Source organism: Thunnus albacares, chromosome 6 (assembly GCF_914725855.1).
Source record: "Thunnus albacares chromosome 6, fThuAlb1.1, whole genome shotgun sequence".
Classification (NCBI taxonomy): domain Eukaryota; kingdom Metazoa; phylum Chordata; class Actinopteri; order Scombriformes; family Scombridae; genus Thunnus; species Thunnus albacares.
Genome location: NC_058111.1, coordinates 36118625 through 36143036, shown reverse-complemented (window position 1 = coordinate 36143036; position 24412 = coordinate 36118625). Strand labels below are relative to the sequence as shown.

At 37.9% G+C, this 24412-nt stretch overlaps 1 protein-coding gene across 2 annotated transcripts; it reads left to right on the top strand.

The window, feature by feature from the left end:
* Nucleotides 1–1249: 1249 nt before the first annotated feature.
* On the top strand, nt 1250–22336 carry mrps23 (mitochondrial ribosomal protein S23). 2 transcript variants are annotated; one of them, XM_044353925.1, is made up of 5 exons: nt 1250–1382; nt 5073–5252; nt 16838–16915; nt 17181–17304; nt 21867–22336. In XM_044353925.1, the coding sequence occupies exons 1-5, from the start codon at nt 1339–1341 to the stop codon at nt 21978–21980; spliced, it is 540 nt and encodes a 179-aa protein (XP_044209860.1). In that variant the 5' UTR covers nt 1250–1338; the 3' UTR covers nt 21981–22336. The 2 variants fall into 2 exon arrangements, with proteins under 2 accessions (XP_044209860.1, XP_044209861.1); XM_044353926.1 differs by lacking the exon at nt 16838–16915.
* Nucleotides 22337–24412: the final 2076 nt, after the last annotated feature.

Below are 24412 nucleotides of genomic sequence, written 5' to 3'. Positions count from 1 at the left end.
TAACTTATTGGATTCATCTAAGAGGATGTGGGAATGAAAATAATACTAAAAATATCTTAAACAAATGTTGGGAGTATAATTGTTTCAAAGGAAATGGTTTTGGATGGAAAATAAAAGATAAATCAGAGGAATATGATGTTAAAGACATAAGTTTTACTTCCCCCATTCCCATAAGTAATGTTCCCTCATGGCTGTTTCCTAATTTTAACATTGATTTTAGTATTATGGAACTGAAGAAATATTGGAAAGACAATGAAATAGGAAACTGTGCAAACCAGTATATAAGGAACCAATTTTATAACTATTTACAAATATTTACTGATGGCTCAAAAGACCAGAAAGATCATGTAGGAACCTCATTTTCAGATTCATATAGCAAATAGAATTACAGACAAGTTATCGCTTTATACAGCTGAGATGATGGCGGTGATTATTGGTCTGCAGTGGATAGAAGAAGTAAGACCTGACAGAGTAGTCCTGTGTGTAGACTCTGCTGCAGTGCTTCTGAGTTTACAAAGCTTGAAATCAATCAGGGAAGATCTATTGTTTGAAATTTTACAATGTTTATTTAGAATTCAGAGAATGGGAATAGTGGTAGAATTTTGTTGGGTGCCTGCACATATGGGATTAAAAGGTAATGAATTGGCAGATAGGACAGCAAAAAGAGCACTAAATATGGGACATACAAGAGACATTCCGTTTGGAAAAGGAGAAGGTAAAGCACTAATTAAAAAGAAATTATTGGAACATTGGCAGAAAAAGTGGGATGAGGACAGTAAGGGCAGAACATACTATAAGATACATAAAACTGTTCAAACACAGAGTATTAAAGGAAGAAATAGAAGAGAGGAGGTAGTGCTATCCAGATTGAGATCTGATCACACTGGTTTTCTATCAGAAAAAGTAAATTCACAAGCATGTGCACATTGTAATATAACGGAAAATGTTGAGCACATACTAATGCACTGTGTCAAATATCATGATGAAAGAATTAGGTTACAACAAAAGGTGAGAGAGACCAAACAGGGATGGGATTTGGAAGGAATACTAGGAACTAGTGGTGATAAGGTGAGGGAATATCAGAGAGAAGTACGAAAATTCTTAGTACACATCGGATTGTTTAACAGAATTTAGTGGGAGTAAGGATTTTTATTTATTTATTTTTTTGAGTAAGCTATTGTAAACAGGATCCCGTTCTATATACTCCGGTACGGTAGGTGGCGGTATACACCTATAAATTCATATTGCAATCCGCCAATAAATGCGAAGAAGAAGAAGTGTTTTCCAGCAGAATCCAGCGTTGTCACAGTGCCATAACTCGGTACTAACTAAAGTCTAATGGCCGGCAGCAGACTCGAGAGGTTCGGAACTGTATTCACGCGGTAAGAGATCGGCATTTTACGCTGTTTGTGCGTCAGTTAAGCGTTCGGTAGATCAGCAGTTAATTACTGCTGGCGGCCTGAAATTATAGCACGTTAACGCTTGCTCAATTGAATGTTATCCGTAATGAAAACATTTGTTGGTCAGCACAATGTACGCGGTTATTATTTGGAATACGCTGTGCTGTTTCATTGAGTCAACACAGGGGTGTCCAGCATTCATTTGTTGATCAAATAGGCTCCCCTGCTGATACAATGGTGTCATCAGATGGTGCTCAGCAAAATCAGGACGTTAAATTTAAGTTCGACTGCTACTTAGGCAACACTGACTCTAATTAAACATGCTTGAAACAACTCCGGACAAATGAACCGATGGTGAATTAATGACATTAATATTGCAATTTTACAAGAGCATGAGCGCGACACAAGATGTATGGCGTGAAGATATGAAAGGCATGCGACCGTGCGTGGGTTATGGGATAAAGGTTAACGCTACAGGATCTGTAGCGTCAACCTGGTATGACTCGCGCAAGCGCGGGCGGGCCCGCCATCTTGGACAGCTAGGTACGGCAACACTACTTGGACAAAGCACATGTTGTCACAACAGTGTTTGAGCCCGTTACTACACGATCAGTGTCAACCGTGGATTTCATGCGCATTTTTCACAGCTTATGAGTTATTACATAAACATGTTTGGTTCATGTAGGGATAGAGTCATTAATTCAGTAACCACCTCCATTACATTTCAAAAGATCACATAACACTCTGTGTGTGTGTGTTGTGACAGACTCAAATCCTGTAGTGACAATGTGGTTTGTCCAAGTGGTATTGCTGTACCAAGTTGTCCTAGATGGTGGACCTGCTTGCTACTCAGATGGGGTAGCTACTCCGTTTCGGTAGTGACAGGGTACATCTCAAGGGGGGGGTTATTTGTTTGTTTTTTTGTATAGCAACTATTTTATAAGGCATGGAACATAAGTACAATGACAAACTCAGTGTTGTACAATTCAAGTAAGGTTTCCTGTCCTGAGCAGCATCACACCTCCTATGAAAGGATATTTTCAATTAGTATATAGGGCAACTTTAACCATCAATTGCTTATATGAAGTAATAAAAAATTAGTTATTGTTGAAAAATAAAACAAAACAGACTGAAATGTCATAACATAACAGAAATATGTAAGCAGAGCAAGGTGAACCATTAGAATGATGATGAAATAAAATAAGGAACTGAGCAAAGGGCTAGAATAAATTATATTCAGACATGAGTATACTGAGGTTCCTGGCATGGGTGCTTTTGACCTTTTTTATTGAGTTGTACTAATAATTTTTGGTATGCCTTCTTTTGATCTTGCTGCCAAGACTATTGTGGAAATCTTAATATCCATAATATCCACCATTTTGGATTTATGAATTGAATACTATTGAACCTTATGGATTTAATGAAACACAGGATTTGAGTTCTTTTCTGTGATATGAAAATGTTAACCATATGATACATAGTATTTGAGCTCTTTTCTGTGATATGAGTATGTTAACTTTATGAAACACAGGATTTGAGTTTTTGTCTGAGATATGTAAATATTAACTTGTATTTCTCTCCACAGGCTATTTGGACTCTTAGGGATAGATGAGCCACTAGGTCCCCTAGCACTCACCCTTTCCATTTAGTGATGTAGAGGGACAGCTGTAGGACCTGTAGTCCATTCTGCTTAGAGAATTTTACTCATTCTATTCAGTCAGTTGTTTACTGGATGTAATGACGTTTAATTAGCCTATATAAAATGGTGTATTTCTGGTAACTTTGTGCAACATTAATCACGTCATGTTCTTTGTAATATGTATATTTTCATTTTTGTGCCCTTTGTAAAATGTTCACTTTGAGAAAATGTGATAATTAGTCATGTGACTCAGATGTATTTATCACACCTGTGAGTACTCAGCAGTTGTACTGAGCGAACCTGAAGAAGCTACAGGCGAAACGCGTTGTTTGCTCTTAATAAAGTCACAGTAAAGTCATACAGTGTGCGGTGGTTAATTTCGATTTTCATCTTAATATCCATATTTAGAAGAGTAATAGGTCTTTGTAGGGGTGCCACAATGAGAAAATTTTCCCGCCGGTTAATAAACTTATGACAATACTGGTATTACTGGCTGCACCGGACATTTTATAAGATAAGATATTCGTTGATGATACTCATCTGTAGAACGCTTACTTGGATCGTTAACGTTAGATTTTTAGTTTATATTCTCCCCTTACTTAAGAGTTAGTGACAGCGGGCTTCAGGCTGCTGCCAGTGGGTCATCCTCTGTGTACAACCAGTCTGCAGTGCACACAGGTGCGGAGATGAGCCAGAAGACAACCACCACTTATTAGATTTAAAGTTTTTATATTTGAATGTGGGTGCTGATATGCAAAAATGAACTAAATGGGTTTTATCTATTAAAAAGCAAAAGCAAAACGATGGTATGGGCAGTAGGCAGGTAATGTAATCGGTGTATGCCAGAACACTGTGTAACACTGATAACACCAACTACCGACATGTATTATTGACATAATACATATTTTTTCACCCAACAGGAAGTCAGCCAATTTGGATTTTGTGCGTCAATTTTCATTTTACAAACACATGTTTGAGGCCTTTAGGATGCGTGAAAACTAACGAAACTTTGAATATGTGTGGTTATAACGTGAGGTTCAATTAGTTTCACAATTGGGCTTGGACGTGGCATATCAGCTCTATAGCGCCCCCTAATTACTTTTAGCATTTTTGAGGCTAGGGGTACCCGAAAACTCACAAAACTTTGCACATGCATCAAAAGTGGCGTAACTTGATATCTGATATGGGTCTTGGGCATGGATGTGGCAAAATGGCTCAAAGGCACCCTCTAGAAAATTTCAAAGTCAAACCCCCTAACCCCTGTAATTTTGATGTAGATTTATGAAATTTGATAGGCAGATATACCATCTCCAGACTGAAAAAAATGCCTCTTGGAGCCATACACTAAATCCAACAGGAAGTCTGCCATTTAGAATCAAATTTGCATTTTTTTCGCAAATTGAAGCCACTGAAGCCAGGCGTTTGTTAAGTAACAAATAAACTTAACAAACTCCTAGAGATTTAACCCGAGCGAATTCAAATTTAGTGGATGATGTGTAAAGACCTTTTTGATGCTAAAATGTGAAGCTTTTTTATATTTCATGGAACGCCCTTGGTATGGCGTGCTAGTGAATTTTGCCCAAAATATGTTTGGGGCATTAAACAGGGAGTAGTTTTAACTCCACTTTACATCATCTGCCCCTAATGTCTCATGTTTCAGAGTGCAGGCCTGAACACATCTACATGTCAATATTATAAAAAAAATGTTAGTAAAAAGGACTGAGGAGCTTGGTATAGAGTAACTAAAAAAGGTGACTTAAGTGTAATTCGTCACTGCTGACTGCAGACTATATGGCAATTACTGTTAATTGTAAGAAAAAAAGCAAAATCATGTCATTCTTAAAATCTTTATGCACTCAAGACCAACATTTTACCATTAAACGGCTTTATATACACTAGCCCTGATTTTAAAACATTAGCAGTTTGATTATTATTATTATTATTTCTCTCTGTGTTAATATCTGCTTGACTATTAAGTATATTGTTGTCCAATACCACTTTATTCACCAATTGTGTGATGGCATGATCAACAGGATTCGAGATCTGATGCGCTCTGGAGTCATACAGCCTGCAGAGAAACCCATCTGGTACGATGTATACAAGGCTTTTCCACCAAAAAGGGACCCACTTCATGTGAAGCAACATACCAGAGCCTGCACCCAGAAACAGGAGACTGTGCCTGAAATATTCTACAGAGAGGATGAAGTTCGAGCGTAAGTCAACAGTAGCAACAACTATTCAGTTGATAGTATTGGTGCCTCCATCCCACTAACATTGTAAATATGCATTATGTATATATTGGATCAAGTGTTTTGTCATTTGTCAGTGGTATTTTAGTGCAACATGGGCTCTTTATCACTGCTGTCCACTTTATGAGGCTTAATTTTAGACCCTCTCAATTCCGATTGTGTTGTCACAGATATACAGTACCCGTCAAATATTTGGACACACTTTCCCATTCAAGGAAGAAGGGAAGGCGTGTCCAGACTTTTGACTGGTACCTTGAGTTGAAGCACAGATGCATATTGCACATCATATCTGCAATGAATGAAGGCATGAATGATTGTCACTGCAGGCATTATAAGTGGCATTTCAGAGTACAACTCAAAAGAAAATGACGAGATGAGTGACTGAGTTTTAAGGTTTAAAGAGGCATCATCTACGTATGCAGTAGGCACCTCACTCCTGAGGATTATGCTGAACCAGGCAGCAATTGTCTCAAACATGGAGTGGTCCCAAACCATTTTGCATGGAAAAACTTGTTGCACCACAGAAAACTGTCACCTGTTTGTCCAGTGAAAGTGTGGAAGTTAATGCTGCTCCATTGTATCATAACTGCGATGCTCACCCAGGTAGGTAACATTTGGCTGTAACTTGTACAATTATGTCTAGCTGTAGTGTAATTTACACTGCTCTTGTTATGCTACACAATTTCTAATCAGTTCTTTTTCAATCAAAGTCATTAGCTGAATCTAACTGGCTGCAAGTTAGTCTAGAAAATAATTAGCCTAAATATAGCTTCACCTAGCTTAAGCTATTACCAAATATAGGGGTGTGGGCAATATATTGAATATACTTGATGTATCACGGCTTGTTCTACGTGTGATGTAGTGACTATATCACAAACATGGAGAACAAATTGTCATGTAATCTTTTTAAGCCGCCGTTCTGAAACTTGCTTTGGCATTTCACTTCTCCCGCTCTCTCATATGGCTCTCTCCCTCTCACAGACACAAAAAGAAAAAATCTCACATACACAATGTCTTATTTATTTATTGGGGCCATGTACAGTGTTAAACATAAATGTTAAAATTTGATGTACTGTACCAGAGTTAGCTTATAGCTAATTTTCATCTGCAGTTCCTTCGGCAGGTCACAATTAAAACATATAACAAACAGTACAAAGCAAAAAACACACAAGACACATAATACAAAATACAAAGCTGCACACAATAGCACATCACATACACCTGTTGACACATGTTAACTAGAAATTAATAATGTAAGCTTGTCAAAGTAAAAGCAAGATTATTTGTGTTTATGAGAAGAACATCAGATAAAATGTAGAGTCAGTGGTTACAGAGCTGAGTAGCTTTTAGCAGACTTTACTAATTTGGTTTTGAATGTATTGATGGAACTGGAGGCTCTCATATCGTCAGGTAGGGCATTCCACTGACTTATGGCTTTTACAGAGAATGCTGACTGCCCAAATGCAGGAAATGGTATGGTACAATCTCGTATACACGATTTTCTGGAAGATCCAATAGAACTTACTGAGCAAGTGTACACAGTCACATAGCGGAGGAAGGGCCAAGCCATTTAAAATTTTATAAACAAGGCACAAATTTGAAAATAATCTAAAATTGTCAAAGCTCAGTAAATTGTATTTCTCCTGTACCCTACGGTAATGGAAATGCATTGGCTTTTTTGTCCAGAGTTTTTAGAGTTTGTTTGTATAAGGACTCAATCGGTCTTATGGCTGTTTCTCTCTCATGCATAAATATCTTAGCTGCGTCCAAAGAGAGACAGTTTTCAATATGTCTAAAATTTGCTAAGTTGTACTTTATCGTTTTGACTGTTTTTTTTAAACATGTTTCTTAAAGTTCAAATTTGGATCCAGTGTCACACCAAGATTTTTAAAATCAGTGATTATGTCAATCCTTTCACCTTTGATGAGAATATCAGTGTTAGGAGGTTGTACCATGGTTTTAGAGAAAAACCTTTTGTCTTGTTTACCTTTTACATTCAGACATGGTTGATGAAGCTAATGTGTGATGCTTTCCAACACAGCTGTTTTTGCATTTGTGTATACAACAGTGTCATCTGCATACATTTACAGTTCTATGATGACACTGTTGAGGGAGATCATTAATATTTAGGCTAAATAACAGGGGACCAAACACTGATCCTTGTGGAACACCTGTTGTGCACATAAGCTGAACAGTGCATCACAAACTTCAACACATTGTGTCCTATTAGATGAATATAAAGACATCCATGCCAGTGTTCTAGATGAGATTTAGAGTTTCAGTTTTAAAACATCATGATTGACTGTGTTGAATTTTAGGCAGATATATAAATATAGCACCAACTACTCCTTTATCAAGTCTTGATTTAATTTGCTCTATTAAGTGCAGGGTAGCAGTTTCAGTGGAATGATTTGCTCTGAAGCCAAATTGCATACGATGTAGACCAAAATTGCTTGTATTAAGAAATGTCAGTTGCTCAATGACAACTTTCTCAGCAACATTTTAGAGTACCGGCAATATACTTACTGGTCTGTAATTACTAGCTTCAAGGCGGCCTCCAGATTTAAAAATAGGCGTGACAATGGCACATTTCTAGTCATCAGGAAAGGAGCTGTGTGTAACTTTGACAGTGTCTCTTCTAGTTATAATTACCGTCCTTAGTGCACCATCTCTAGATTTAATTAGTTTCCATAAATTTTCATTAAACCAGAGTAAATTGTTTTTATTTTTTAGATTTGATCTGTATCCTCATATTAAATATTTCCCTCATAGAGTTGATTTTGTGAGTAAAAGTATCACAGCCATAGTCCAGATCATCAGAGGACAGTACATCATCTGAGTTAAAGCTGTTAATTTCACTGACAAATTCTTCTTGCTTAGCTCTGGGTATGCACTGAAGGATCACTGGCTTAGTTGCTGTGGTCCTAAATCTATTTTTAGTCAGTTTTCTTCTTTTTCTTTGTTGAGATTGCACTCTTTCAAGACCTCTGTGAGTTGATTATAGAGGGTGTCATCTGCAGAAGGGGGCCTATAGACATCTATTATATTAAGACATTTGTTGGGACAAGATTATTTTTATCCCAACATATTCTAACGTGTTACCCGCATTGTAAACCACACATTCACATTTGACGTTGTCCCTCACATAAAAAAGCACCCCTCCTCCTCTTCCATCATGTCTGTCTTTTCTAAAACATTGGTATCTGGGCACTCATAGGAGTTGTTTGTTTCAACCATGTTTCAGTCAGACAGAGAAAGTCCAGATTTGAGTCTGACAGAAGATGAGTTAGCTGATTGCTCTTTGCAGTGATGCTTCTGATATTAAAATGTCCACCAAATAGCCCCCTCGGTTTCAGCTTCAGGTCCCATAAGACTTTCGCATGATTGACAGTTTGGAAGGTTTTGAATAACCTCTACCTCCTCACTGCAGAGTTTCGACACAAAGTGGTGTCAGCAGCAGATTTTGTGAGAGAGACACTGGACCTGTCAAGGTCTACACAGTCCAGTAGCGAAAACTTATTCATTGAGACATCAGGCCTGGTGTTAACAAAGTGTAGTCTCTTAAGGGAGAAGCCTTGCTCAGAAAGTTGATGCTCACTCATCACCGATACTGGAGGGGTCCCAGACACACTTTGGCGCAAATCAGCACCGAAGTTCTGCAGTGCTCCAGGGGTCATTGGTCCAGGATTTATCTGAACATCTATGGAGAGCCAGAGCAGCATGAAGAGGAGACCTGCTATTCTTTGAAATGGAGTGGCAGATGACCAGTCCACTGGATCGGTGATTCGCTCTAGCACCTGGGCTTTTCCATGCTACAGGACAGAGGAACAGATTGAAAAATATCCTAGTAAATTGTGATGGAAACTCACTGTAGGAGCTTCAACTGGCCATGAGCCAGCATTTGTCCCAAGCCCAATTGCCAGGAGTGCGCAGTGGCCCAGCTGTTTCCCATCAGTGTTGATTGCTCCGGCCAGACAGAAGCGTACAGGCAATACAGCAATGAGTACCAACAGTAGTCCAAAAAGCACTCTGTGAAACACAGCCCAGGGGTCTTATTTATAACCGTTGCGTATGCACAAAACAGGGCCTGAAAGAGGCGTACACCACTTCCCACGCAAAAGTTGTGATCTATAAAAACAAACTTGACGGGAGAATGTGCGCACCTGTATGTAAACTCTGACCCATGCATACAAACATTTTGGAGACGGGGAAATGGACGACACAGATGATGAGGTGGTGAACTGAAGCCAGATTGTATAATAATCCTCTCACACATTTAATTTCATTTAATATCAGACATTAATTATAGATCCATGTTATCATTAACATTCAAACCAGCATTGTTATCTGTACTTGGGCTTGTAGTGAGCCAACTATTCCATAAGCATCTTTCAATTAGAAAAGATATAAGCCAGCTCAGATCTTTAAGTCCGTCCAACATTTCATCAGCGTTGTCTCACCCATAGCGCAAAGGAGAGAGTCAGCTGTGGAGCAGCGCAGCAGATGCTGAAATGAATGATGTCAGCAGGTGGCAGGATTCTGCAAAGTCTGGTTGCCTTTCTCTGACATAAGCTAAGCATGAATATACTGATTCATTTTCACCTCAACCACTTTAAATAACTGATAAAATCATCATCAATTGTAGAAATCCAAGATGACATCAAATAGCTTAACTTAAATAAACGTAACTAAAAGTATTTGCAGGACAGGCAATAATAGATTTTTAATATTACATTATACTGTGCATATATCACCAGGTTTGAGTTTAGTTTCCATGTAGTTTATGTGTGTAAAATGGCTACAGTAAACACGATTGTGTTGCAAGCGCAGATGTAAACAAGACAAAGGGTATGTTTTTCTCTAAAGCCATGGTACAACCTCCTAATGCTGATATTCTCATCAAAGATGTGAGGATTGACATTGTCACTGATTTTAAATATCTTGGTGTGACACTGGATCCAAATTTGAACTTTAAGAAACATGTTAAAAAAACAGTTATAACCATAAAGTACAACTTAGCAAATTTTAGACATATTACAAACTGTCTCTCGTGGGATGCAGCCAAAATATTTACGTATGCTAGGGCTGTAGTCTCCTGGTCGACTGGTCGATTCGTTGGTCGATATGCGCTCGTCCGACTAAATTGTCATTGGTCGAATAATCTCCATGTTACTTTCATAAGAAGAAAAGTGCTACATCAGTAGCCTTCTAGGATTAATCCATTATTTCTTGCGGCGGAAGGGACAGACTAACAAATTACCTGTGAAAACGGGGTGTATTCAAAATACCCCGTTGTTTTCACAACTTTGAAGTCGCCCAACCTAATGAAGACTGCTGGGTCTAACTGTACTCAACGTTTACTGAGTATTTACCATGGATGTACTGAACGTACTGAATGTTTACCGAATCAGAATTTTTCTTGTAATAATATTAACGAACCCCTGCCATAGGGCAGTGCTTAGTATGTTTGCGTAGCGAGTGGGAAAGAGCGGCAGGAAAGTGACAGTGGATGCGAGCGGAGCAGAGGAAAAGGTTAGCGGTAAGTTCTCAGTCTGGCAATAAATGTACAGTACAGACTCAAATGTAACAGTTAATAAATGCAAACAAGTCAGGTCTGTTGTTTCCCCAAGTGCTGGAAAAGTGAATGGGGTTAGCTCCAAAGTTAGCAACAATAGGTGAGCCTAACCTGAAGAGGCAAAACGTGAGTTCACTGTGCACTCTGTTCCGTTACACCCCACCCGCAACTAATTGATTAGTTGAAGATTATCTACGATTTCAGTTGACCAATTTTCTTTGGTTGACTACAGCCCTAACGTATGCTATGATTCTTTCCCATATGTCTTATTGCATCACATGTTGGGGGCAGGTTGGAGAAACAGCCATAAAACTTTAGTCCTTATACAAACAAACTCTAAAAACTCTGGACAAAAAGCCAATTCATTCCCATCACTGTAGGGTACTGGAGAAATACAATTTACTGAGCCTTGACAATTTTAGATTATTCTCAAATTTGTGCCATGTTTATAAAATTTTAAATGGTTTGGCCCCTCCTCCACTATGTGAGTTTGTGTACACTCACTCAGTAAGTTCTATTAGATCCTCCAGAATATCCTCTATACAAGATTGTACCATACCATTTCGTCGCACTGCATTTGGGCAGTCAGTTTTCTCTGTGAAAGCAACAACTCGGTGGAATGCCCTACCTGATGATATGAAGAACTGTATTTCAATCTATACATTCAAGGCCAAATTAAAAAATCTACTAAAGACCAATCAGCTGTGTGACCACTGAGTCTAGTTTACATTATTAATTTCTAATTGACATTGTGGTTGTATGTGATGTGCTGTTGTGTGTAGCTTTGTATTTTGTATGGAGTGTTCTTTGTGTTTTTTTGTTGTTGTTGTTGGGTTTTTTTGTTTTTTTTTGCTTTGTACTGTTTGTTGTTGTGCTGTTGTGTGTTTTGATTGCGGGGGACTACGGATGCAAATTAGCTTCGAGCTAACTTGAAGTGCATCTTTAATGTTTAAAACCGCACACTGTCCCAATCAATAAATCAAATCAATTCAAAGAATGTATTTTAATACCCCATTTTCGTGGAATTAAATGTGTGAAAGCACAGGATGGATTAAAAAATATAATTTAAGAAGGCCACTCGGACAAGGATTTATTAAAAATTACTATTTATTTGTATGAAGAAGGAAAAATCAAATTTGCTATGAATTCTTGAGGAATTGTGATTGATTTATAATTTTGGTCTTGGCCTAATGTCTGTTGAAAGGACGACAATTTTTCAAGTCAGAGCACAAGGCTCTGAAACCCCTTGCGGAATCTACTGATGCTCTATCAGGTGAGGACTACATCACAGTGTCTTTTGTCAAGCCTGTGCTTCATCTCTACTACTCCAGCGTCTTGGCAATTCAGGGAGATGATACTCCACTCACCCAGTCTATCAAAGTCTCCATCCTGGATTAACTGAGGGAGAAATTTGCTGATCCCGGATCCCAGGTTCAGAGCAACATATATTGTAGAAGAAAAGGTGGAGGAAAACAAGTGCAGAGTCATGTCAGAGATGGAGCCAGAGCCAATGCTGTCTGACCAGGGCACAGCTCAGTCAGCTGCCTCACAGCCTTATGAAGCACCAACAGTAACAGAGCTTGAGCAACCTAAAAAGAAAACCCTCGGACACTTCTTCAAAAGGGCAACAACATCCTCTGCTACACCATCACAGAGAGAGAGAGCGGATTAAAAACAGAGTTATCTGCCTACTTGCATTCAACTGGTGCTGACAGTGACTCAGATCCCCTGCAGTAGTAGAAGGAAACATTCCCAAACCTGAAAAATTTGGCAAAAAAGTATGTGTGTGCCTGCCACCAGTTGCCTACTGGGAAGGGTATTTAGTAGCCAGAAGACATTGATAGGCCTGTGTTTTTGGCACAAAACCTCTAGATGACCTGTTGGTACTGACTGGTTGTCACAAACACACACACACATAAACACACACACTCAGACTCCTGTCCTGTGATGTGACTGTTATTGTTGTACAGAGTGGTTTGTCACAATGACATCTGAGGTCTGGACCTCTGCCTCTATGGTTTACACAGTATGCTATTTTTATTTTACCTTTTTTTTTAAATTACCTGTTGTTACAAACATCATGCACAAAAAGTGCATTTTAATTTATGATGTTTTGAAATGTCCTTCTCAGGGTTTCTTGTTGAATGCACTTTCTGTTGCTTTGAATGCTGTTTGTTAAGGGTCTTTGAGAACTAGTCCACAGCATGCAGGCCTACATCAGTCCATTATTTATTTTCATTTAACAGCTGTTAAAAGCATATGTGTGCAATTGCCTGGTTTGAATAAATACTGTTTTGTTAAATTTAACTTGATTGTGAGTGCCCCCTTTTTGCTTGAAAGTTTAAAATTGTTCTAATAGAAACCACTAATGAAGATATAGTAAACAATGTTTTAATGCAGACATACAGGTGGGTGAAAAATGAAAAGAAAAACGGGTACAGGTCTGAATGATTGACCTTCACAGTGAGGGGATCCAGTGGCTCTGTTATGATGTGGAGGGCATTTTGCTGGCTTGTTTTGGGTCCTTGTGTCCCCTTAGAGGGATGGGGCACTGCAAATCAATACAAAGTTGTTCTGAGTTATCACCTTTATCCTATGATGAAATATTTCTATGCTCATGGGAGTGGTCTCTTACAGTATGACAATGCCCCCATCCATAGGGCATGAGGGGGTCAATGAATGAATGAAGAATGGTGTTCATCCCTCCAGTAGAGTTCCAGAGACTTGTAGAATCATTGCCAAGGCGCACTGAAGGTGTTCTGGCGACATGTGGTGGGCCAGCACCTCACTAAGACACTTAATGTTGATTTTTCCTTTAATTTCTCATCCGTATATGTTGCAGGGACTACTAGAATCATCATATTGGTGTAATTGTAAGCACCAAAGGGTTAAATCAAGCATTTTTGAAGTGCTTTAGAGGAGATTTCAAAATATCGAGATGTATATCATGTACCGCGATATAGCCTAAAAATATTGAAATATTATTCATAGGCTATATCGCCCAGCCCTACCCAATATGTAATTTTAGTGATATGCGTAAGGTGTAATGGAATTAAATCTCCTGGCCTGATATGCAACATGTACAAGAGAGTGATAAACATGATAAAACCGCAGGGGAGTAGGTTAATTTACAGTTCTTCTGTCCTAATGGTTCGATTGCATTTGTAACAGCTGTGTTTGGACTGAGGCTCTGTCAAGAGCAACCTCTGTGCAGTCCAGTGTGACTGACTCTAGGACAGTTTTTCTGTTCATCCTGTTGAGTATGGAGGAGAACACTAAGATGTGCTCAGCTGATGTGGGCGCTGCCTGTGCTGAGGCTCTCGTTGCATAATATAAGTAGGTTGAAAGTTGGTTACATGAACACACCGCTGTATTTAGCTGCTGGTTGCATGGACACACCACTGCTGTATTTAGCTGCTATATTCAGTTAAAATGTTTAGTAGGCCTCTACATTTAAGGCTAGTTTCATCAATTATTCTGTATTTTCTCTGGTGAGGATTATGAATGGTGTTGCTGTCTAACTATCAGAAATTAGGGTACTAACTGGACTGGATGACACTGGATTAAATTTAAGACTTGAAAGCCAAAGTTCCCATCAGAAGAAGTATCAAGATCTTTTGAGAGTCAGTTGCACCATCTGCCTCTCTGCACTGGATCAAACCTAAGAGGATAGGTGATGAAACTGGCCCTGACCCTTGTCCTCCTCGCAGTATGCCATTAGCAAGTGAGTTGTTCATGTGTTGTATGCTGTTGGCGTGAAGGAGCAGCTCATTACCGACAGTCAGCTGAGTGACTGTAACCTGGGCCAACTATTTTATTCACCATTCTGTCCTCCATTCCCATGTGTATAAGTAGGGAAAAGTTAAAATCATCCATGCCTTTGAGATTTAAAAAATCTTGTCATCCCTGACAATGCAATCAGAAACTTTCTCAAATTATTAGAACAAAATGACACTGAAAAGACTGAACGGAGTGGCTGCCTGTGGTTTGGTCACCTTCATCTCACCCTTGTACACTGGTTGCATCTCTGATGAGAAAGTTACACAAATTAGTGGAATCCTTACCTCGCTGGAGGTAGAAGATGACATCATAGCCAACAAAGGGTTCCTCAGTCAGTACCTCCTTGCTGATGTTGGAGCAGGACTCATCATTCCACCATTCAAGCATGGAGTTCAATTCACAAAAGAGGACACAGAACACACACAGGCCTTTGCCCAACTAAGAATTACAGTGGACAGAGTTAAAGTGAGAGTGGGGAGTCTTTCCAAATCTGGGACTCCCCATGCCACTCACTCTAATAGGAAATTATTAATAATTTCCTATTAGAGTGAGTGGCATAATATACACACACATAAAAGCTTTTTCAGCAAATTTGTGAAGAATGCTAAACCTACTTTTGTTAATGCTCTGGTTTGTCAACTCAGGAACACCAGGTTGGTGTCAAAAGATTTTTAGGAATAAGTTTGGCAATTTTTATTGTGCATATTTTTAATATTGTATGTTCTTTGCCAAACATAAGACTGGGTTTTTTGTCTGTACAGTGTCATTTTTGGAAATACAGTTTATCTCGCCAAAAGTTTTTGTTTTGAATTAGGTTCACACCCTTGATGTGATCCAGATCTGAGTAACACTGTTGCTAGGTAGCACGCTGTCTGCTTGAAACATTCATACAATGCATGAATAAATAACTTAAGTGGAGTGCTGTCCTACTTCTGAAGATCGACCATCTTGGCAACTTGGAACCATAAATTTGCTGTAAGCAAACCATAAGTTCGCTGTAACTTATAGTCAATTACAGTCTGTCACTATATTTTTTTTGCAAAAACAGTTCACAAAAACTGAGATTTGGTCAAAGGCTACCAAATTGATTCACAGATTGTTTAGATTCCGGCATGGTTCCGATCAAGCATTTCTGACCCTGATCCCAATTGAGGTATCTGCTGATAAAGAATCTGATCAGATAGATAGATTTGCATAACAGCTGAAGATGTCTCACTCTGTTGGAGTTGTTGGAACTACAGGCACACTCACAAATGGAGTGTACAGACACACAAACCCAACAATAGGCAAGTTTAATTTTGGCCTGTCATAAAGATATTCACAGAATTAATGTTATTAAGTGACAGCTGATATGATCTGCTGCTGCTGACGTTTCTCATTTTAACTGGTGAAAGAGATGGTCAGCACCAGCTAAAAATAAGAAGCTGTGAGTTGAATGTTTTGTACTTGTGCTACTCTTTGCCGGTGGAGAGTTGAGGTCAACACACATCATCGGTATATGACATCCATCAAAACACCCATTGTTTATGATGCCCGCACACCTGTGGCAGATAAAGACTTTCAGCCCACAGTGTTTTAATGATTGCATCTGCCTTACAAGCAACTACTCTCTTGAGACTGAAAATGTTATCACTGTTATTAGTCTTTGGAGCTGTAAACAAACTCTGGTAACTATTACCTTCGGGGCGAAGGAACATGTCACCCAGTGCAGTGGTGTGGCTCACTGATGTGTTTTCAATAGTCTATGGACATGAATGGAGGTCTACAGTGAATACAAATATGATATATCAAACTTCGGAAAGGCTTGTAAACAGGATGAGTTCATTGTTGGTTTGGCTCTGCACATGAGATTTGTCTGTCTAAATATCAAGAAAGAATACTGATTAAGTTCTCTCACAAACTTAATCATCATCAGTGCTGACATACTTGCTGAAGAAGCGAATTTTTGACAAAATGATTATTCTAATGATTGTTAATTCTGTCATTCTTTATTCACTAGTTTCATCACCATGTAATCTATGATTTACAGTAATATGTTTATTTAATGTAAAATAAATTTGCTTTTTTTGAACTAATCTGCTTTTACAGAAAAACAAACGTTTGGATGGCAGTCAGTTGTTGTTGCTCATGTCAGCATTTAAAGGTATTAGATGTTTTTGTAGGCTCCACTCACCCATAACTGTCTCCCTTTCAGGAAGTTCTATGACCACTATGGGACGGGTCCTCGGCCTCTTGATCTATTCAAATCAAACTTTGTTTCTACAAGTCAGAGGTATTTTTTCCACCTCACAAACTGCAGTTTTATGAGAAAAAATGATATACAAGTTGAAAGCAACTGATAAATGGGAAGAGGGAATTCAAATTTCAAGTGTGATCTAAATAATGTAGTCCGTGTATTGGTTTTGTAATGCCAGGTTCTGTAGTGTTGCACACAAAATGTAAGGTTGAACAAAAAATTACTTACTGTATGTTGCAAAATACATTAAACATCTCTATGTCAATATTACAAATTGTTTTTCTTTACTTTGATCCTGCAGGTTTGCAGACAAGTATGCAGAGTTAAAGAGCCAGAGCAGGTTGGATGACTCTGCCCTGTTTGAGGAGACTGTGAAAGCTTTACTCACAGAGAAGATAGTGCTGAGAAGGAGAGGAGCTCCAGTGGTAAGGGTTTTGCTCTTTGAATCAGTCAAAGAGCTGCAGATTCCAACCTCACGTTCCAACCTCAACAACACAGTGTAACAGCATAGCTCACTGCCATTTAGAGTGTCTCAGAATGACCAAACTGCAAACCTGTGGTAGTTTTTATTGAACTGCCAACTTTTCCACCTCAGCCAAGTGTAGGAAGGTTTTTTGTCAAATACAGAAATTCCTATACACTACTTAACATTCAAAATATGCATACGTACAGGAAATGTCCATGCAGTTAGGTCAAGCTATCTATTTAATCAATGCTCAGTGAGCCTTGAATGTATTAATGTATTGAAATTAAATTAAAAGACACAGCCTTCCGTCTACACCAACAACTATGTCTTCAAGTAAACTGTCATCTTGTGAAAACACTTAACAATTTGTGCTTGACCAGGGCCCTGTTCTTTATTTTTGGGTAACCAGGTATGTTAGACCCACAAACATAACAACATCCCACAAACATAATAAACCACAAACGTAATACAATTCTGCAGCTTTTAATGTAATAAGCCCACTAACGTAATAAATCTCCCACAAACATAATAACAGTTGCCTACCTCGAACATAATACGTCAATTCCTGCAAACGTAATATCTATCATGTTTGCAGGGATTTGTTACGTTTGTGAGAAGGTGAAAATCTCTCTTTCAAAATTGTAAGAACTTCCCACAAATGTAATAAACCACTAATGTAATCAAAATCCACAGCTTATACAAGTTGCAAACACCAAATGTCTTTAACAGCCAATGACATTTTATTCCCATATGTTCTTGTCCTTTATATTCTTGGGTATTTAGACTGTGTATAGAAACAAGTAATAAATCCCAATCATATTTATTCCAGATTTCCTCAAGGTTTTACTACAAAGACAAGTGCCAAAAAACACAGGATGGGCAAAAACATTGTCATGTCACTTTTGTAATGAAAGCTTTATAACCAATCATAGTAACCCTTCAGTATGAATTTGCTCAACAATTAAAATATTTACAAGTAAACAACACAAAGTATTGTTTTAGTAACAAGAGGTCTGTAATAACTGGATATTATTTATCATCACTAAACACACTAGTAGCCTATGTTTGAACGGTAGAAGTAGAAGATGGTAGAAGTATGCACACACAAATATATGGTATAAATATCTAACCACACTGAATGTGTACAATAATTTTAAGTCTAATTTTAATTGGTCAATCAAGTCAATAGTATTTTATTTCATAATTATGATCGCTGAGTTTAGGCAATACACCGCTACTGTTAGCATTCACTTAGCATTTGCCTGTCATGTTTGCTAATTGGTCATATTGCTAATAAAATTATTTTCAATTCACTATCAATATTTCATCTGAATGTATTAATTTTGTAAGAAATGTAACCCTTCTCATCAGGGTCCTAAAAACCTTATCTAGGTTTATTTTATGATGGTGATTATATACTCTAACTGTATAACGGGTCACATGATTTGACTCAAGTGAAACTTCAGTCTCAAATTTGATGATTTGCATGAACATAAATAACAGAAGACTCATTCATTGACTAGACTAAGACTTGTGACTGATGACCTGAAAGGAATTACATTTCATTTATTTATTTATTTAGCTTAGCTTATCACTAAGGGCTACACGGTCGAGTGATAACAACACTATTTAGAGAATTACCTAAAAGACACCTTCCCTGGATCTATGTCAGATATCCATTGCCTGAATATATTGATATAGAAAAAAATCAGTGTTATGAAACCGTACAAGCTGGTCAAAACTAGCCAGAACTGTGGTTTTACACAACTATCAAATAATTATTTCAAACAGTAATAGGTGGATGAGAGCTTGGATGACATTTAAGTTAAAGACTTCTATTTAAAGTAAATGTATAATATAATTTATCCTTTTCTTTTGTCTGGGAAATTTTCAGTTAGGTACAGGGGAATTCAGATTCTTTCCTGCATTCACTGACATAAATTTAAGTTCACCTGATGTCAGTCATTAATTGTCTGCAAACCCATAATTTTCAGTCTTAAGACTGTCTCAAATCTTTAGAAATGTTTTGTTTTCATTATTTCAAAGAATGAAAGACTGTTCTAAATATCCTTCTAGTTTTTGGCTTTTTGGATTTAAATGGTTCAAACATAGGCAACTGTTGTGTTTAGAGGGATACTCCACTCAAAACTTTAGTCTACCTCATTTTCACTCTCTTTTGGACCCAATATACTCATCCAGATTTTTAGAATTATTTATTCTTTCTAAAAATTGAAGAGTCTATTCATTGTTAGTAAAAAGTTAGCATGTCAAAGTTACATATCTTTATGAATAAACAGAAATGAAAATGAGGTAGAATCATGTTCTGGGTGGAGTATCCCTTTAATGAGGATACATAATATCCAGCTGTTAGTGACAATCAATACTTTACATTATTTACTTGTGCATAGTTTAATTGTATAGCAGGTGAGTTTGTACTGAAACTTTTTATAGGGTTAAGTATGTTTTGTGTAATTCTTTCATTGCTAGAGTGACATGATAATGTTTTTGCCACTCTGAGATTTTTTTTTTACAGTTGGCTTTGTAATAAAACCTGGAATAAATCTGGAATTAATGTGAAGGGGTTTAATTGCAACAGCACTGCATCTGTCTGAACAGGCAAGAACTTACCGGACAAGATTGAGGGAAGTATATGTCATTGGCTGTTGAAGACATATAGAGTTAGCAACATGTATAAACTGCAGATTTTTTAACATATTATTGGTTTATTATGTTTGTCTGAAGTTATTACAGTTTTGAAAGCTAAAGATTCACTTTCCCGCAAACATAACAAATTCCATAATAGTTATTCCGTTTGCGGAAAATGACAAATTACATTTGTGGTAAACTTATGTTACTGGGATTATTACATTAAAAGCTGCAGATTTGTATAACAGTTGTGGTTTATTACGTTTGTGGGACGTTGTCACGTTTGTGAGTGTAACACAGGTTATCCAGATTAAAATGTTGATTTCATGAGTCTGGATTCTTTTGTTCTTCGAAGCTGGAACTGTTGTCAACTGTTGTCAAAGCAACGAGTCCTTAAACCCAAACCTGCTAAACTGCAGGCTTAGTGACAATTAGCTGGATTATGAATAAGATGTTTTAGGGTGAACCCCAAACACGAACTCATTTTCAGATATTACCAGTGACACTGGTAATATCTGATTAACAGTGATGAAAGTGTGGAAACAGTAGAATCATTGTGGAGCACAATGTAGAACAAAATAACAGCAGTAACAATGTAGGTGCACATATAAGATGAGACTCATGTCTCATCTTATGAGACATGCCCTGGTGCATGCTGGGAGGGTTCCCAACACACATACCTCATTTAATAGCAATCACATGATCAGAACTCAACCAATCATATGAATGCTGATCATGGCTTCGACACTACTCATTTTCCCTTTGATATTCGAGATAACTTCATCCAGGAATCAATTCTCAGACTGCATAGAACCAAATTAACTGGATGCGTATTCACAGAATTATTTTTAGCCTGATAACAGCATGTTAGCCTGAATTAGTCAAGCAACATTTGAAGAACAGGCACCTGAACTCTGGGTGATCAGTTTAGACTTCTCCTATGAGGTTCCAGAACAGATAGCTGTATCATATTATGCTAGGTTTGAATATTGATATTGAGATTTCAGTATTAAGTGGCAATTATCATCAGAATCTGCTCCCGTTTTTCAGAGATTTTTGACATGGGTCTGCACATGTACTTAAACAAAGACAATGTTACAAACTTCATTAACACTACCACACAACTGTCAGAGATATAGTCCAACCTTGAAACACCATTATTTCAGCAATATACTGTAACAAATACAACTTTTTAGCTGTAGTGCTTGTCAGTTTAGTGTTCAGCTGTGTGGCATAATATTTTTAGAATAAGCGTTAACGAAGCAAATTGCAAAACCTGTAAACAAAAATTATGCAGATGTTTCAGCTGTTTAATCAGACCTCCAGGATGGAGTACAGATCGATGTTCAGCAGGAGGAGCATTGCCCTGACGTTCAACTAAACATCCAACAACAACGCTCCCACTCATCAAACCAAATAAATAACCTATATCACTAGGTTTTCTCTCTCTGCCACTTTCCACTAGTCTTGTCAGGTTACAAATAGTTAAAATATTACAATTATGATAATAATAATAGCCTTATCATAACAGTAATAATGATACATAGTGAAGTGAAAACAAAATGGCAATACATTGAGATTATCAGACTAACTCCACAAAGTAATAACCTCAGTTCAGCACTATACACAGCGACGTAACCATTCACAGGTATTAAAACTAATGAAATTAAGATATTATGCTGAAAAACAGCTGATTCAAATTCTGTGTAGTTGGCAGTTTATTTTTCTGAAAAAGAGGAGTTTTGTTCTGTTACCACACGAAATAACACCATTTAATGATTAATTATCTACAGCTCTGTGTTTAAAATCAAACTTAATTCATGGCTAGATATCTCAAGAATCCTAAGAAAAGAGAGTTCTGCTTTTATCCTGCAGGTATCAGCAGAGTCCAGGGATCCAGTGCTCAAGCTGAAGTTAACAGACATGTTGACAGAGCAGCAGTCAGTCTGTGTTGACAGCAAGGGGACAACGGAACACACCACACCATAGAACTCATTAGCTTCTCTGCTGTTTCACCAACTTTTAGAAGCTGTAGTTCTTTTTCTGCTCCTCCTATGAAGTTGACGGTCATCTGTGGAAAACTGCTTCATTTCAACCACCAAGTCATGACATGCCTGTAAGGGGTCTCTTCAGGATCTGCCCTGTGGACTGTTTGCATGCCAACTTCAGGTTACCTAAACTTATGTCACTTAGATGTAAATGACCACAGTGCACTGCACCAACACCATAATGTTTTCATTAAATGATCAAAAGTGCAACAAACCCTGAGTCCTCATTATAATGGCGAAGTATGTAACTGTGTGGAAATGAAATTTGAAATTAAAGAGGAATTTCACCACTGGAAAGAGGTCTAGAAATGTGCAATTATTTTCCGAATGGTGCAAGAAAACAAGAAAATGGCTGTAGACTTCCTTAGCCCTCCACAGGAGAAAATCCTACAACAACCAGAATACATTTGCATGTGGTGCCCTCCAAGGCTGCTCCCAGGCAACTCCTTTTAAGGGTACTATCCATAAGTTCTTCAGCTGGTGGTGTGTTTACAGTGAAACAGCAACCAGTTTAGCAGAGACAAGTTAGCACTGACCAGCATTATTCTTCTCTGAGGCTTTTGTTCGTTCAGAAAATGTGTATTTTTTTAAAATTTGTCTAAGGATCACAAAAAAAACATGCATGGGAGTTTTATTATGCAGATCATTTCAAACTTACTGTGAGCTGCACACAAGCCAGAATACTGCAAGCATGGGCTGAGAAACTAAAACCGACCACCAGTGGTGGAAAGTAACTGTGTACATTACCTCAAGTACTGTGCTTAAGTACAGTTTTGAGGTACAGTGGAAACCACTTATAGTGATCATGGTTACAGTGATTAACTGTTTATATGGATCAAAAAGCTTGGGACAGAATCATTCCTATGGTCTACAAATGCTGTTTAGATAATTTGCTTATGGTAATCAAGTAGTCCGCTTACAGTGTTCATTTGGGGTTATTTCATACTTGAAAACATATGGTAAAAAATGTAAAACCACAGTAATTCTATTTTCTTTTTACCTTACTCCCATAATACATGTTTGATGTGTATTTAGTGGCTGCGGCACCATTATCAGGCTTTGTGGCGCACCTCCACAGGGTGTGTTTATTTGTAACCGCTGTGAAACAATCAGAAAATAATGTTTTATTCCTCTCATTCACTGGCTTTCTCACTACCACTGCTCGCTCTCCTCATCCACTCTCTAGTTATCTCAACCACTGTTCTCTCTCCCTTGCTCCCTCTCTGTCTCAGTTCAATTCAATAAGCTTTATTGGTATGAACGTCAAATGAACAATATTGCCAAAGCATCAAGGATAATACAATTCATTAAATGAAATAAAATCAATGAATAAATAAAAACAAGAAAATAGCAGAAAACAAACGTGTTTTGTGTGTGTTTGTGGTGATTTCTAGTTGCAGTTTAGTTTTAGTTTATAATTACATTCACTTTGAATAATCACATAAGCACTTCTGATGGGCAGGTTGGGACCTTGCATGGTAGCCTCTGTACCCCTTCAGCATATGAATGTGAATGAATGGGTGGTTGTGACATGTAGTGTAAAAGCACTTTGAGTGGTCGGAAGACTAGAAAGGCGCCATACAAGTACAGTCCATTTTACCTTTTTTTTTTTTTTTTTTACCATTTACATATGAATAATATTGCCATAACATCAAGGATAATACAATTCATAAGATAAAATTTAAAAAAGAGCAAGAAATTGCAGAGAACATTAAACACATTTTGTGTGTGTGTGTAACTATACACTAAACTGGCTATACTATACTTATCACAAAAAGTAAGGAAATTTGTGTTTGGTAGATTATTTCTTTGTTGTAACAATGCTTCTTGGCAATAAATCTTATACCATTGGAAAGCCTGTTTATTTCCCCTTTAAATGGTGTCACATTTCTAAGGAACATGCATTTGTGGGATGAGCAGCAGAGCTGAGTATGTGGGTTGCACCCATGAAAAATATGGCAAATTTTCTCTGCCAATGCCAAACAGCTTATTCTGCCATTGACTCTTGTTTGGTGTTTGGTGGACTGGACGATTGAAGTTTGAAGAAACAAGACATTGGCAATTTAACAATTTATTCATTTAACAAACAGGAGCCTCAGTAGTGTGTGGAAGAACCATACACAGCCACAACAGCCTCGCACCTCCTCTCCATGCTGGTCACCAGTAGGGCTGTAGTCTGCTGGTCAACTGGTCGATTAGTTGGTCGATATGCTCTCGTCCGACTAAATTCTCATTGGTCGAATAATCTCTGTTATTTTCATAAGGAGAAAAGTGCTACATCAATAGCTTTCCAGGAGTAATCCATTATTTCCTGCGGCAGGAGGGACAGACTAACAAATTACCTGTGAAAACGGGGGTGTATTCAAAACACCC

Bases quoted from the DNA above. Each gene is read 5' to 3' on its own strand.
- mrps23 (XM_044353925.1), top strand. From the start codon at position 1,339: ATGGCCGGCAGCAGACTCGAGAGGTTCGGAACTGTATTCACGCG. The intron at 5,253-16,837 runs GTAAGTCAACAG...TCTCCCTTTCAG, and splicing joins AGAGAGGATGAAGTTCGAGC to GAAGTTCTATGACCACTATG. The intron at 16,916-17,180 runs GTATTTTTTCCA...TTGATCCTGCAG, and splicing joins TTTGTTTCTACAAGTCAGAG to GTTTGCAGACAAGTATGCAG.